At 39.0% G+C, this 17,192-nt stretch overlaps 1 protein-coding gene across 23 annotated transcripts in view; it reads left to right on the top strand.

Moving 5' to 3' along the window:
- The first annotated feature begins 1,979 nt into the window (after positions 1 to 1,979).
- The window catches only part of MTHFD2L (methylenetetrahydrofolate dehydrogenase (NADP+ dependent) 2 like), a 142,555-nt gene continuing 127,342 nt past the window's right edge, over positions 1,980 to 17,192 (top strand). For 6 of the 23 annotated variants that reach the window (XR_011502189.1, XR_006524515.2, XR_006524514.2 and 3 more), the window contains exons 1-3: positions 1,981 to 2,265; positions 16,260 to 16,444; positions 17,064 to 17,186. Coding sequence is in view for 17 of the 23 variants with exons in the window: in XM_070505659.1 (XP_070361760.1) it covers positions 2,123 to 2,265; positions 16,260 to 16,444; positions 17,064 to 17,186 (451 nt within the window). In the remaining 6 variants the exon portion in view is untranslated. The other 17 variants (XM_070505654.1, XM_070505658.1, XM_070505655.1 and 14 more) reach the window with 14 other exon arrangements.

The following is a 17,192-nucleotide window of genomic DNA, read 5'->3' as shown; positions in this document are numbered from 1 at the left end:
AATCTCCTCAGAGGTGACTGTTGGGGTCCGTTGGGCATTGCATTCCATTCCTGCTAAGCCTAGGTCCAATTCATTTATTGATTCATGTAACAGATGTTTAGTGAGCAGTTAGCATGTGCTACCCACTGGGATAGGCTCTGGGGATAATGCCATGGAGGAGACTCTGAGATTAGATAGTAGGTAGCCTTGCTGGTGGGGCCACCATTAGACGACAGAGGGCAGTGGCCTTCCTTTGCTTGATGCAGCCTCTTCTCTCAAGATGACTTTAATGAGCTACTCAGGAGCAGTGGAAGTTTATTTTATGGTTGGGTGGAATATAATTTAGCTTGCTCATTAGTAGGAAGTCTATACTATTCATGTGTGAAGAGAGAGAAAGGAGCTGGCAAGACACCAGCACAAGACAGACAATAAGGAAGAGCAATGAGCAATGTATCTCCCTATGAGACAGGCACATATCCTCTGCAAGGCCAAATGATTAAAGAAAACTTTGATGAGATTGTTTTGCAACGTGGTAATGAAAATGGATTCCTTAACAACTTGAATTAACTAATTTTCAAGAAACTTCTGAACACATACTCTTTGCCTAATACTGTGCTGGGCACAGAGGAATGCAAAAGAAGTGGCGTATGTGGTCCTTGACCTCATGGAGGGCATGCCTTCCTCCATCCAACAAAGAGCACAGAATATTGCCTACTCTGCTGGACTGATGACTACTCCTGGGCGGGAATCCCTCCTTCAGGACAATCACTCTGGCTGCTGTCCCAGCCTAATCAGACCACAACCACCAGGGATAAACCTATAGCAAGACAAAGTTAGGATAACAGGCTCCTTGCAATGAGAGAGAATGCATACCAGAGGAACCCAGAAATGTCTCATCAAATAAAGGAAAATACAGGATTATTATAAGATTTGGGGAAGGGTAGAATTTAGGTGAAATTTAAATGAGGCAGCATTCTGGCAGGCTCAAAGCACAAAAAACAGCTGTGTGTAAAGGGGCCAACATCAGACCAGACTGATGGGTCCAGGGGCCTGTTTCCTTGGAATTGATAAAGTTAAGATAGATGCGGAATGTGTCCAGAAATTCCTCCTCTGAAGCTCGGACCTAGGCTGGAAATAAAAGCTGCTTCTTTGTGTTAGATTAACTTAGATCATCCTAGCAAAAGTCCGATGTTTCCTTTTTACTGATATGATTTTAAACAGCACATTTTCTGACAGTCTATGAATTCAGAGAGCAAGGATTCTAAGAAAGCAGTGGTCAAAGGCATTGTGACGACACTTCACAGGTGCAGCAGGATCTTGGGAGAAATATTGTTTCCTACTTTGCAGCTGGTTTCATTTGACTGTGTCTTATCTGTCTGTTATCCCAGCATAACGAATAAGTCTGATTTTTACTTTTTCAAAGGGAGCTGATATTTTGCTTTCTCACTGCAAATTCACCACACAACGCAGGTTCCTAGGCTGTGTTAACTTGATCAGTCTCTGGAAAACCACGGACATGGGTTAATGTTTCGTTCCAGAAGTGGAGACGATAAGGTAGAGCTATAGAAATCCTAAGGTCCAGGACTTATTCAGCCAGGACCCCCTCCACCCTCCACACACTCACAGCTTTGTTTCTTTCTCCGGCTCCCAAGGTGTCTCAAGGTCGCACTAAGGGAGTGGGAAACAAAGAACCAATAACATCCTTCTTGCTTTAAATCAAATTCCACGTAGCTACAGTGGCTCTTGGGCAAGGGCTCTGGCTTGGGAGAAAGCAGGCGCGCTTCTTGAGCTCAGTTTAGCATGCCCTGCGGTCTCGCTGTAGGAAGATCAGCAGCTTGTCCGGCAGGTGCGAGGTCGAGTCTTATTAACTCTCACAGACTCACCCCGATATACTCTGCCCCGCCCCCTGATGGGCCCGGAGTTCCTTCGGCCCCGCCCCCGCCCCGGTTCGGAGATGGGTGCCTGGCCCCACCCCCGAGACCCAGAGCTTGGCTCCTGGCCCCGCCCCGCCTGGCGCGCCGGAACCCGGCTGCGGGGACTGGCTCTCCCGCCGGGCCGGGTTGGGGCGGAGCCCGGCCTGCAGCTGCGAGGGCCCGGGCGGCGGGGGGTGGAGCCTCCGCCCGGAAGCCGGGGATCCGCGGCCATGGCTGTGCGGGCCGGCGCCCTCTCGCTGCTCCGAGGCCTCCTGGGCCGAGTGCCGGCCCTGGGCGGGAACGCGGCGCCGCCTGTGGGGGCGTCGGGCGCGGCCGGGCGCGCGTTGCGGGGCTTTCGGAGCAGCGGCGTAAGGTACCAGCGCTCCCGGTCGCTCGCTCTCCGCGGGGCGCGTGCTGCGCGGTGCGAGGCCGCCGGCTGTGGGAGGGGCGGCGGGCGCGGCGCGGGACGCCCGGGCTGGGCTTCCGACCTTGGCCTTGCCGGCCGCCCGGGTGGGTGGTGTCGGCTTCAGGTCGGGCTGCTTGGATGTGCTCTGCTCTGGGCTCCGGCCCCAGAACTTCCATCTTTGCAGCAGGTGCAGTTGAGTGATTCAGGGTGACATTTGAGGCCCTCAGGAAAGGTGCCATAAAAACGCACGGCCTGCTTGGTGCCGGCATTTGTTTTTATTTTGGTTATTGTTGTGTTTCCTAAACAAAGGCGTGGGCGTTGTCCAGATGGTTTACTAATATTTGAGTTTCTGAATTCCTTTGTTGGTGGTAATGCTGACGTCTTTTCCAACTCCAAAATCCTTAGTGATTTCACAAAATCAGCCATTGATCTTGGTTTCTCAGTTTTTTTCTGTATGGCGCTTCCCCAACCTCTGCAATCTGAGATTGACGCGATCAGTCTTAGATTCACTGCATCTCTTTGGACCTTGTTGCTGGCTAATACTTTGCAAGTACAGAACAGTACGAGTTTAACTCTTCTGCACAGTCATGCCCAGGAGCACTTCACCCTTCATTTGCTTGTCGTAGTTGCAAACTCAAACCTAAGAAACTAAAAATATATTCGCTTGACCCAGGGTCAGTGAGTCCAGAAGAAACTTGGTTCTCAGACTTTCAGGGCTTCCAGTCATGTGTTTTCACTGCCGTTGTCCCTGGCCACAGATTCTGTCTTGCTCGTCTTTTTCTATCTCCAGTGCCCAGCACAATACCTGGAATAACGTAGTGATCAGGGATATGGAAACATAGCTAATGCATATTTAATTTAAATTGATTAACTCCAGTATAATTGATTATATATTTGGACCTTCGTCTTGAGTGACTGTAGTAAAAAATTCTTTAGGGTTTACTTTGGACGTAGTTTTTAGTGACTAGGTCTTCCACGAGGATATGTGAGAAAATAACGGTGATTCAGAGTTCTGGTTGTGTAAGCTCTCATGGGTCTGAAAGAATTTACCAGTTGGTTTGGAATGAGTAACTCTGCAACCTAGGAAAAGGAGATTCTATAGAATTCTATTTGTATTACAGCACTGAAGGAATTATCTACTATAGTCACTCTTTATTTAGATATGTAATTATTTTTTCAGTTGTTTTAGTGCTGCTTTCCAGGGTAAGGATAATCTTCTTCAAAGTTTACAAGTTGATTAATTTCCCTTTGTCAGCTTGGTGTAAATGACCCCATCACCCTGTCCTCTCCTTGTACACTGAACAGGAGGCACAAGTTACAACCCAAACATTTGTTGTAGCTACTTGCTTCTCTCTCTCTCTCTCTCTCACACACACACACACACCCCTAGTTCAGATCTTTTTAATTATATTTAATGGCTTCCTTATAATTTAAAATGGTTAAGTGCAATAATTTTGGTAACGCTAGTCTTAACATAGATAAGAAGTATTGCTTTCAACCCAGCTGCTTTCAGCCCCATTTTAAGCAGATTATAACTGCATAAAATAAGTGATACTTTCAATAGTTTTTATTTTTTAAGGCTGCACTAATTAAGCTAGGAAAGCATGGTGTTTTTGACATCCTCTTGGCACTGAATACCATATATAAAGGTGAGGTTGGCTATAAGGTTGAGAAACACCTGTGGACTGGTGGGTCTCGGGTGGGGAGGAATTCGGACAGTGTGTTGATGCTTATTGGTGTCTCTTTTCTCTTCTAGGACCAGCAGAGAGAAGAGATTCCATCTTCCAGAGGTCGCCACTGTCTGCCTCCCCACTTATCCCCATCATCAGTCATCTTTTTTTTTAATATGTAATGACACATTCGTTGTCTAGTTCTTAATAGTGAATGTAATTTAAATCTGACATCATTCCTATTGACTTGAAATTTGAACCTTAGTGTTATTCTTGGTGAAAATTGCCTTTGATTTGATAAATTCCCTCATGATATTAACTCTTTTAAATTAACAGATTTATTGCCGGTTTCTGAGCGATATAGAACTTAAATGAAAAATGAAAAATTATTTTTCATTATCTTTTCATATTTTTGATTAGTCAGATACCTAACAATTGAACATATAAATACTTTTTTAGTGGAGGAGTGCTTTTTTTTAATAAGTGGAATTTCAGGAAATAATGTTTAAAGGAATTTGAAAGTTACAAAATCTTGAAGTATCATTTAAAGTTTTTCTTTCAGTGGTTTTCCCTTTAAAATTTGCAGTGAGTTTTTTTTGTATTTACTCGTGAGAAATTAGATCTTATTAATTGGAAGAAACTATATTTAATGTCAGAGAAATAAATAAGCCCTTCTATTTGTTGCAGCTTATTGTTTCTTAAAATGAATTATCTAAACAGCCAAAAAGTTAAAAATAAAAAATTCTTGGTGATTAAATTTTTCCTGTTTTGCCTTTCTGTGTAAGAATGTCCTTGCGTTGTAAACATCACACCAGTCTTTGGTCCAGTGCTTTTCAGTGTATGGAGCTGGGCAGCAGCCTATCCCATTTGGAGGGCAGGTTACAGACCTTGTACGTTAATGTCATGCTCAAAGCAGATTTGCAAGGATCCTACAACAGGTACTTCCCCTAACTCTGCCTTAGGTCATCGTATGTGAACTCGTTTTCAGTAATTAAATGGATATCCCAAGTGTTTGTTCTATATTTATCCTGTTGCTCATTGATTCCTAAAATCATTGATTTGGCAGCTTCTCTCAGTTTTTTTCTCTCCTGCTGTGATTCATTTTAGATTTGTAAAATTTTGTGTCCTAGCCTACATCTCTATGCAAGCCTCACCTTTCTTTATGTCTCACTGCCAATGGCTTTATAATTTTTGCAGCTAGGCCAGCATTTAAAAGAACCTATTTTTTAGAGCTAGTTTATGGTTTATGTTATTTAAATATTCATGTCTTGTAGAGTGGGTAGTTGAATTTAATAATTAAAATAAGACATTTTTATCTGTAAGGCTGTTCATTTTTCTTCAGACTCTCCCCTCTAATACTTACTCAGTATTTCTATCTCTGCAGAATTATTATTTGATTTAAAGATCCTTTTATCCTCATGTGAAGCTTGAAGGACCCAGACTCCAGTTAGGACCCTTACTAAAGCTGATTTTTCTGTAAACCGATTTCAGCCAAGGTAGAGTTAGTCCCCATGGCTAGTAAAGGCAGTTTCTCAAAGTCGTAACTTATTTTGTTGACAAATACGGTAGTGTGGTTTTCCTATCTTAATGCCTTGCCTGTTCTAATGAAAATGAGATATGATAGCTATCTGGCTACAATTTTGATTTCTAAGCAGTTCTTATGTCATTTTAAATTTAGAACCTAATTGTTTCACCATTTAGTGTCTTATGTCTTAGTTTTATGTCTGTGTTCCAGCTTTTCAGGGATAGTGTCTTCTAATGTAGTGTCTCCAAAATCAAGTTTTCTAATTTTAATGGATTAATAGATGAAAAAAGGAGACTGATATTAATCTCATATTTTGTTACTCAGTCATGGTTTTAGTAGTAGTTTAGCAGTTTCTTTAATTACCCAAATCTTTGTTTTTCAGATGCTTTGAAGTTATGTTATCCTTTCATGTTACTACCCTGATGGGATGATAAAAACAGCAGGAAAAAAAAACACCAGATGATCTTCCATGGTCACACACTCATGGAATTCCATGGAGCTCACTGAAGGTGTCTTAAAATAGTTTGGCTTGGAGGTGATTAAGTTGTGGAGGGATGTTTAAAGAGAAAGGAGCTTGGGTGAAATTTGAACTGCCAGTGAGTGGGATAAATTAATGGTTAGTAATAAATGAGATTTGCTATTAAGAAGTGCAATATGGACCAGAAAAAACACACCTGAAAGATAGAGAACTGTGGGGTCAGAATGGCACATAATCCAAACCTAAATTAGTGTCAAAGAAGAGTGGAGGGTTGGATATTATCCAAGAAGGCTTATCCAGCTGCTCCACTTAACATTACATCATAAGCATTTTCTGTGTTGCCATTGTTTCTGTTAACATTGTATTGGCTGCATCATATTACACTAAGTCATTTGGCCATAACTTACCTAACCATCTTGCTGTTGTTCAATGTCTGGTCCTTGGAGTATATGAAATAATTTACTCTCAGATTCAGGTCATGTTGTTGACAACTTCATACTTAATGATCTGAGCCCTATGTAGGTTTCTGTAATTATTCTCATTAAAGAGTGTGCCTAGAACCAAAAGACTATTCAAAGATTCATAATTCTAAAGTGAAGGCATATAAATAGTTTAAAAACGATGTTCCCGTCCATCCCCCCCTTTTTTTGGCTATTTATATTTAACTTTGCAATGAATATCATCTTGCCTTTAATCCATTTGTGTTGTTGAAAAATAAATTCTTGTTAATATTCAATGAGCCCTTACTCTGTGTTAAGCACTTTGCTGAGATATTCCACACAGTATATCCTTTAATCCTCACAACAACTGAAGGAGGTGGACACTTACTATTCCCAGTTAACAGATTGGGAAATTGAGGCTTAGAGAAATTGAGTACCTTGTCCAAGTTAACACAGTAAATAAATAGTGAGGGCACGGTTTGAACCTGCGTGATCTACCCATGATGTAGTGCTTTGCTCTACAAGCACTTTATAATTGTTGACATATCTCATATTGCTTTTTCTCTTTTTGAAAACGTTGATTAAATCTCACAGAACTTTTGAGGATCAAGAAAGCTAATTTTACATACAAATCTTAAAAATTATCTTGTCAGATTCCCTTAAGAGTGTTTCTTAACCTGGGACTTCATGGCTAGAATTTAGGGGATCCATAAACTTAGATGGGAGGTCACTAACCTCTAATAAATTTAGCATTTTCTTCAATGGTGAGTGTTGGCAACAACCAACGGTAATATTAGCAATACTTGTAATGTTGCCAATAAAAACCATACATATTTTAATATCACAGAGTTGATGTAGAGAGCTCAAAACTACGTACACTCGTCATTACTTTGATATTATGGTAATTATTAGAACTGTTATTTAATGCTTTAAAAAAAAGTGTTTGATAATATTTCAGTAAAACTGGTTTCCTTGTAAACCTGTGTGTTTCATATTTAACATTTAAAAAGATTGTTCTGAGAATCTGAGAAGGTGTCAGGATTCAACAGACTGCTCAGGTGTCCTCATGGTACAAAGCTTAGCATCCATGATTCTTTGTGAAAAGGTGTGGATGTTGTTTAGATGGCTACTGATGTTCTAGTTTATAAGTTAGGGTCCTGTAAGAGTTAAGTTACAAAACTGAATAACGGAATCATATGTAATGAAAAGAACTTGCTTTGCTTTTTATTGATTTACAAAAGTACAATTTCTGATAAAATTACTTCAAGGTATAAGTATAGTATTTAAGATGTGAAATGAAATGTTTTTAAAAGACCGTAAACTTAACATTCCTAAGTATTCCTAAGTATTTACTTTCAAAATGTTTGTTTCAAAAGACTTCCTAGTACTAATGATTGGTTTTATTCCGTATGTAATTTTGTCCTGGTTCCCTTGGGTTTTATTTCTATTGTATTGTTAATTCAAACTCAAATCTCCAAGTTATGCTCTAAGATACGAAGTAATTAAACTGTGTTAGGACCTGCAGAGAAAAGTTAATTGCTAATGATTATATTAGGCTTTTTTTATCTTTATAGATCATAAAAGTTTACTGTAGCTCTAATTAACGTTGTGGTTGAAAATGAGATTGAAACCTAGATGCAGAAGCAAGATGCCAAGTACACAAATTAAGTACACTGTTGATCTTGGGTGGATTTTATTTGTTATTTTACTGGTTCGTGAAGGACTATTTTGATACACAAGAAAAGTAGTGATTTTTTTTCTCCTGTTTACTACTTTGCCTTAGTTAATTAAACACTTCATTTAGTTCTAGAACCATAGATTAACATAGTTACAGTTTATTTTCTGGAAAGTATAGGTAAATAAACAAGGTCATAGAAGCAGCACTTAATGCTGATGACTTTCTGCTCCCATGTTGCTTCTGGTTATCTGAATATGTCTCCACCTGTTTCTTAACAGAAACTAGGAAAGAGAACCATTTTTGCAGAACAGCCAATCAACTCTTAGCCAAATCCTCTCACGTAAGGTAAACAGAACACTCCCAGTATATAGATGAGGAAATTGCATGCCTTTGAGAGCAGTTAAGTGACTTGTCCAACCTCATTATGGCTACTAATGGTGAACCAAGGCTGACACTCAGGACTTGTGGCTTGGAGTAATTTGTTTTGCATTGTGCTGCCCTGCTACTAACATCCCCCCACACTGTGATTTATTGCTCCCTAATGAAGCCATATTTAGTGCCAGCCCAGCAGTGGAGGGGAAAAGAAAGTGCTGAAAAAGAGACCTGCTTGTCCTGCCTTCTTTGGGGGTCACTTGCAGCATTTCTGCCTTTTCAGAAAATGTCACCTGAGCAAGTAGTGACACGGTGCATGGTGTGAAAGATAGCTAAGGCATCAAATTGACTGTACCTTTGATATGTCTTAATGGCAATGTGACTATGTAATTTTTTGACCAAAGTAGCACATTTATGAGAATAAAAAGAGACATTAAAGTAATGAAAATTTAGAATATTTATTGACTTACAGGTATATTAGTGGGCCTATGAAAGAGTTCTATTTAAAACTTTTTTCAAAATTAATGTTTTTAAAGGTAAATTTATATCTTTATACGTTAAAACAATTTAAATTTTTTATCTTAATTTTATTTTTTTCTGTTGATTGAGTAACTTTTAACACATGCCAAATTCTTGGTACATAATCACCTATTTGAATCGGTTTCTTAGCCATATCTTCTTTTATCTTGATACTAATTTTCTGAAAAAAAAAAGGTGCTTAATTTTAAAATTAAATTCGCTACAGTTTTTTTAAAAGTTGCAAATTACTCTTTTCTTTAGACAGTAGTATTTTCAATTTTAAAAGTATGTCTCTACAGATGCTGAAGCACCTGTGAAGCCCAGACCAAACTCTGCCAAATGGAACATAGTCTCAATTCTAGTTTTTTTCATATTGAAACGTGAAGATATTTCAGTCTAAATATTTTCACAGGTGTCATCTTTGTGCCTGCTTTCAGTATACCTTTTTTTGATAAATACTTAGGGTAAAAGTCATCAAATAAGTTGTTCCTATTTATGATTTTTAAAATATTTTGCCATATTTTGATGTAATAAAATTATAGGACTTCTCAATTCCATTCCATTCCATTCCAAAATATAAATTTATTCAATGAAAACTAGGAGCTCCATCAAAAGATTCTTCCCACAAATTGGAATATTTTAAATTGGCATTATAGCCGTATTTGTTTACTAAGACTGCCATAAACAAAGTACCACAAACTCGATGACTTAACAGAAATTTATTTTCACCCTTCTGGAGGCTACAAGTCTGAGATGAAGTATCTGCAGAGCCGTGCTCCCCCAGCCTCTTGTGGCTGGTGATCCTTGGTTTTCCTTGGTTTGTAGCTACATAACTCCAGTCTCAAAAAGTCCTGGCACTACCTTAGCCAGTCTGTCTCATCAACTGTGAGTCCTGTTGTGTTCTGTGATGGAAATTTTATCAGAGAAGGTGGAGGTTTTCTTAACACAGCCCTGCCCAGCTTTGAATATAGTGGGGGAGACAGTAATTTTAACAAGGACGTAAGATCCTACGAAAGGGTAAGAGCTGCTTGCTGTGGGAGCTCATAGCAGAGGCAACTCTTCAGGGTAAAGGGGTCAGAGAACACTTTCCAGACTGCCTTCCACACTGAGACTTGAGGAATATGTGGGAGTGAAGGAGGAACAGACTTGTTAGGGAGGTTAGAGAGGAAGGAAGGAGAAGGAAGAGTGTTTTGGTTGGAGGGAATAGTATATGCGAAGGCCCAGAAATGAGAACCTGGCACAGTTGGTAAGTTGAAATGCAGCTGTGTGTAGTGTGGGACTTGGTGAGCACAGCATTCTTTAGTGATGAGGTTAAAGGAAGCTCATGCAGGGGTTTGTAAGCTACAGGAAATTTGGATTTTAGTTGAAACTCCCTTTTCTCAGTTTTTCAGGTCAAAAATTTTGGAGTTGTATTTGACTTCTGTCCTTTTTCTCACATCCTACACCCAATCTCAGTAACTCCCAGTGGCTCCACCTCCAAAATAGAATGCAAAATAGTCCAGAATCAGACTAATTATCATCTCCGCTGCTTACCCCACTTGCCCCAGCCACCATCATCTCTTGCCTGGGGTACCACACTAGTCTCTTAACGGGCATGCCCACTGCCCCTTTGCTCCCTTAGAGGCTGCCCTCCACATTTTAACCACTTATCGGTGAACAGTGAAAATCAGGTCATGACACTCCTTAAAATCTCCAAATGCCTTCCTATCTCACGGTAAAAGCCAATGTCCTTTCGAAGGCCTGCAGGACCTTATGTGATCTGATGTCCCACTACTTGTCTGACCTGTCCTGGTCCACTTGTTCTTTCCACTGCAGCCACTGGTGTCCTTACTGTTTGTCAAACATGCCAGGCACGCTTCTGCCTAAAGTCTGTTGTACTTGCTATGTACTTCTCTTGGCCTAGAATTCTTTTCTCCAGATAAGCACATGACTTATTCCTTCATTTCTTTCATTTATGCTCAAATGTCACCTGATTAATCAGAGAAGTGACACCTTAACTCACCTATATAAAATGGCAGCTCTAGCCTCCAGATATGCCCTTTCCTTCTGTTTTTCACATATGACATGTTAAATATTTTCTTTTTTAAGAAAAGTTGCTTGTGGGGCTGGCCTGGTGGCATGGTAGTTAACTTGGCCCACCCCACTTTGCAACCTGGGGTTCTTGGGTTCAGATTCTGGGCACAGACCTACACACTGCTCATCAAGCCGTGCTGTGGCAACATCCCACGTATAAAATAGAGGAAGATGGGCACAGATGTTAGCTCAGGGACAATCTTCCTCAAGCAAAAAGAGGAAGATTGGCAACAGATGTTAGCTCAGAGCCAATCTTCCTCACATACACACAAAAAATTGCTTGTGTCTTCTTTAGCTAAAGTATAGTTTCTATAGAAGCAGACAATTTGTTTTGTACACTATTATTTATATTCCTGGTGCCTAGAATAGCACCTGGCACAGAGAAGTTTCTCAATATGTATCTACTAAGTTATTAAATAATGGGCGTGTAGTGAGGAGTTTTAACCAGGAAACTGACATGAGTAAATTTGGAAAATCACTCTGGCTGTAATGTGGAAAATGGATTAGCAGAGATCAACTCTGCAGCCAAGGAGCACTCTTAGGAGCCGTGTGCTTCTGGCTGAACATCTGAATTGTTGCTGATACTTAACATTTGTCAAGAATATGCATGTTAAAAGATCTCATTTGTTTATGCACTAAGGACTATGTGAGCTACATAATACGTGTGTTTACCACTTCTTCCAGCATGTGGACTGATACAGGCATCCTCCCATTGGGCCTCCACTAATTCCAGGTTGCCTGATTTATCCTTATATTGTATCTCCCACAGAACCAGGCTTGCTGAGGTGTGCAGTGACTGCGGGAATCAATAGGATGGGCCAGCTGCTATGGGAAATCCTCAAAGTCCCTATTCGTAATTGGGTGACTGTCATATGGGTGTTTACCCATAAACACCAGCTAGGCCAGGCTATATCATGCCAGCTATAATGAGCAAGATGACTTAGCACATCAGAGCTATAATGTAAAGTAAGTCCTGTCACTCTCTCAGACTCCAGCATACTGGGTGCAGTCAAGTTTAATCTGTATATAGAGTGTCTCTTTGGAAGCCAGGAATCAGTTTATGTCATTGTCATCTATGACATTCTCAGGGTCACACAGTTTCGTAGTGTCTAGGCCATAATTATCCTGGCTTATGTTTAGTGATTGCCGGTTTCACAGTAGCCTCTGAACAAATTACTGTGTGTAGCAGAGAACCAACTAATAAAACGTATCAGCAGCAACACTGCTATTCATATGCTGTAAAATGCAACATGGAGTTCAGGTGGTTTTGTATTTTAAAATACAAATGTATGTTCTCCACTGTAAGAGTGAGTGCTAATATATTAGCAGATAAACTTGCTTCTCTAGTAGAGTATTTTGCCCTAACTGAATATTGCTGACACAACTTAATTTATGGAAAGTATTTATTTTTACTACCTCTTAGAAATAATTCATGCTGGAATCAGTTGCCATATCTGCAGTTGGTATTTGCTAATATAGGAGGTCTTTGTTCTCTTAGCATTAAAAGGCCACCTAAGTGAATTAATAAAAATTGGGCATCCGAAATTCATATTAAATAGTGAAAAAAGCTTGTTACTTAATCCTGGAAAATAAAATTTAAACTCAGAAGTAAGTATATTTCATCTCAACTTGATTTAGTCTATAATTGTAATTATGTTCTAATTATTAGAATGTACAAAAACACAAACTACAAAAGCTCACTCAAAAAATAATAGATAACCCAAACAGCCCTCTATATTAAAGAATTGGAATGTGTAGTTTTAAACCATCCTACAAAGAAAGCTCCAGGACCAGATGGCTTCACAGGTGAATTCTACCAAACATTTAAGGAAGAAATAATAATAATTCCGTACAGACTCTTCTGGAAATTTGAAGAGAATGAGGTACTTCCTAACTCATTCTATGAGGGCAGCATCACCCTGATACCAAAACCATACAAAAACATTCAAGAGAAGAAAACTGCAGAGAAACACCTCTCATGCACATAGATGCAAAAAGTTAACGAAATTTTAGATGAAATCCACAATATCTGGAAAGGACAGATATGTCATGAGCAAGTGAGGTTTATCCTAGGAATACAAGATTGGTTTAATGTTTGAAAATCAATCAGTGTAATTCACCATATTGAAAGACTAAAACAAACAAACAAAAAAATACGGTATATGATCACTTCAATAGATACAGAAGAAGCATTTGACAATATTCTTATAAAAAGACTCATCAAACTAGGAATAAAACTAAATGATAGAACTAAGTGTATAACCCGAACCCATGAAACTTCTAGAAGGAAACATTGGAGAAAACCTTTGTCACCTTTAATTAGGCAAAGATTTCTTATACACAACACCAAAAGCATGATCCATAAAAGGGAAATTGATTGAAATATGTCAAAATTGAGAACTGATCTTCCAAAGCTTAGCTAAGAGAATGAAAAGGCAAAACACAGACTGGGAGAAAAATATTTCAAATCACATATCTGATAGAGGACTTAAATCTAGGATATATGAAGAACTCTCAAAACTCGATAATAAGGAAAGAACCTATTAAACAATGGCAAAAGATTAAATTACACAATTCCCCCAAAGAAGACAGGCAGACGGTATATAAACACAGGAGAAGATGCTCAACATCATTATTCATTAAGGGAATGCAAATTAAAAGCACAATGAGATACTGTCATATAGCCACTAAAATGTCTAAAACTTAAAGGCTGACCTTACCAAGTGATGACAAGTATGTGGAGCAACTGGAACTCTTATATACTGCTAGTAGAAATGTAAAATGGTACAACCACTTTGGAAAACAGATTAGCAATTTCTCACAAATTTAAACATATACCTACCATATGACCCAGCCATTGCACTCCTAGGTATTTGATTAAGAGAAATGAAAGCATATGTGCATACAATGACTTGTACGTGAATGTTTATAAAAGCAGCAGCACTTGTCATGACTAAAAACTGGAAACAACCCAAATATCCATCAACAATTGAATGGATAAATTTTGATATAGCCTTACAATGGAAAATTACTCAGCAATAAAAGGAAATGAACTATTGATACAGGCAACAATAGGAATGAATCATAATTATGCTGAGTGAAATTAGCTGGGTAAAAAGGCATATTTAGTGTGCATGATTCCATTTTTATGAAATTCGTGATAATATAAACTAATATATAGTGAAGGAAAGCAGATCACTGATTACCTGGGGATGGAGGGAGAGCATGACAGGGACAGGTGAAATGGTGAGATTATAAAGGAGTATCAGGAAACTTTAGGGGTGATGGATATGTTCATTTTCTTGATGGTTTCCCAGGTATATACATATATCGGAGCATCAAATTGTACATTTTAAATATGTGCAGTTTATTTTATGTCAATTATACTTCAATATCTTATTAATATTATATCAATATTAATTCAAATCTATTACAAAATTAGGGCAGTGGAGCAAGATTGATACACTGAATTTACCATGACCTTCCATGTCTTGAAAGCTGTTAAAGTTTTAGTGGAAAGTAGAAAAAATTAGAATCAAAAGTAGAGTTTTCTTTTAATTATACTTTCTTATAAATTAGAAGTTTACGTATAATTGTTTAGTTGTATTGTCTAGCCAGTCAGTTTACTTGCTCAGTTAGTTGTTTACCCATGGTTATGATTATTATTAAAATATACTTTTGTGTTGAACTGAAGAAGTAGTTTTCAGAGACGGTCATGCACAAGAATACCTGTGGGAATTTGTTAGATGTGCAGATTCACAGGCTTCCCCCACCCCTAGGGATTCTGAATCGTGGATATGGTTGTGGGGTCTGGGAATCTGCAAGTTCAGCAAGCTTCCCAGGCAATTTTCGTGTATGTATCCATAGACCACATTTTGGAATCCCTTCTTACCAGAAAATTGTTTACATCAAAGTTTTATGAACTTGGATGAACACTGTGGACCGCTGCTGCCAAGCTGAAATAGAGTATTCTTGATCGGGTTCTACGTATATGTACACAAACCTGTTAGAGAGGGCGGCTGACCTATTTGGAAGGAGTGCAAGTCTGCGTTTTGTTTGTGTTGGCTGATATTCATGGTGCCTGCCCTCATTAGAAAATAAAAAGTGTACAGGGACTAGAAAGAATTAGGGTGCCATAAGGTTTTCCTTTCCTCCTTTTCCTCTTCTGCTTCTTCCTCCTCCTCCTCCTCCTTTTCCTCTTCTTTGCGTATTCATTGACCTGCATTTGGCATTTTGTGTAATAATCATGTGCTATAGATCATGCTTTCACGAAGCCTTTCAACATTGAGAGGACAGGATCAGCAGGAAAAAGGAACCATCAAATACTTTATCAGATATCTTTAAAAAATAAACGCACAGAGCAACATTAGTTCACCACTTTTAAGTTTCATATCATGGAGAGTAGGAAAGCCTTCCCATTATGCATTTCTTTGTGCCTTTCCAAAGATAGATTTATGTCATTTATTAAAGTATAGCATTTCTTACTTTCTTAAGCACTTATAAACTGCAGGGAAATGATGTTCTGAGCAGTTTTTCTATTAGAAACGATGCCGAGGTGTGGGGAGCAGCTGAGCCATCAGCTTACTGAACTGGTCCCCACAGTAATGAATGACAAGCATGGCAAGACTGGCAGCTGTTGTCACAGAGTTGTCCTGGAGGTGTGGAATGAAATTTTTCCTTGAGTAAGTTAAAAGAGTTGAGTAGTACAGAGCTCATGACTTCAGGGTCTTGTGCAGGATGCACTAACTAAAGAGTGAACTAACTTAACCTTAGGGTCCCAAGACTGCGGCCACGTGTATACAGCATGGCGCTGGGCTTTGAAGATGGGTGCTGGTTTTACATAGACTGTGCTGAGACTTCTGAAAAAATAGCAGAGCCTTTAATACAGCCACTATTATCGTCCGGGTCTTGAGTATGTGGTTTGGTAATTTAAAAAAAATGTATATGTGTATATGAAAGTTACGAAGAAATGTACACTATAGATAAGTATAATATAGAACTAAAAAGCAGAGTTGGAATCCACAAAATCACTAACATATTTATGAAACTAAAGAATGGGTGTCAAGTATACATGAAAAAAAATCAAATTTTGGTTGCTCACTTGGAGAACCATAGATGTTTTGTTCACTCTTCTACTTTAAATATAGGTGGTTGAATGTTCCTTATTGTCTTTTTAGTACTAAATTTATTCTTTGGTTTTCCACAGACATGATGCCATTATTATCTCAGGAACTGAAATGGCCAAACAAATCCAGAAAGAAATCCAGCGAGGTGTGGAGTCATGGATTTCCCTTGGGAACAGAAGACCTCACCTCAGTATCATTTTAGTGGGTGATAACCCAGCAAGTCACACTTATGTCAGAAGGAAGATCAGAGCCGCCTCTGCTGTAGGTAGGGATGTGTTTTAGTTGTACTTATTACTAAATTTTTTCTGGCTTTACTTCAAAGTGTGGTAATTATGAGTGATAATTGTCAAACAAGTGCTGTTCAAATAATGTTATTATTATTAGAGATTATTCAGTTACCAAAGTTTATAATCATTTCTTACTCTTTCTCTTCAGATTTCTTATTGAATCTGTTCAGTGGGATTTCAGATCCTATGGTGAGATGTGAGAGGAACATTTTACATTTAAAGGGCCCGTTTTTATTACATTTGCTTTAATCAGAAAATAAACCTGGCTAGTTCACTCTGTGAACTTGGCCTAATAGTGGTGGTGGTGGTATTGGCATTTTTATTCTATTAGAATCCACTAACAGTAGCTTGTCACAAATAAATGGAATTTGCCACATGAGACACTGGGCCGAAGAATGCATATGAATTATGAGAAAACATGTGTGCTGTTTGAGAAGTCCTTCCAGATGATGCTTTGAGCATCGTTTTTGTAGAAGGGCCTGTCCTTCCAGTGGGACAGGAGCAGAGGAAACCGGCCACACACTGTGTAAGACACCACTAATGAAAAAACCACATCTTTGTTAGTCAAGTGACTCTCTGTACTTATTTTCCTTCCAGGTATCTGTAGTGAGATCATTCTAAAACCTAAGGATGTTTCTCAGGAAGAACTTTTGGATATAACTGATCAGTTGAACATGGACCCGAGAGTCAGTGGTATATTAGTTCAGTTGCCACTGCCAGGTACGT

This window comes from Equus asinus, chromosome 3 (genome assembly GCF_041296235.1).
Source record: "Equus asinus isolate D_3611 breed Donkey chromosome 3, EquAss-T2T_v2, whole genome shotgun sequence".
NCBI classification, from domain to species: domain Eukaryota; kingdom Metazoa; phylum Chordata; class Mammalia; order Perissodactyla; family Equidae; genus Equus; species Equus asinus.
This window is presented reverse-complemented; position numbering and strand designations above follow the sequence as displayed.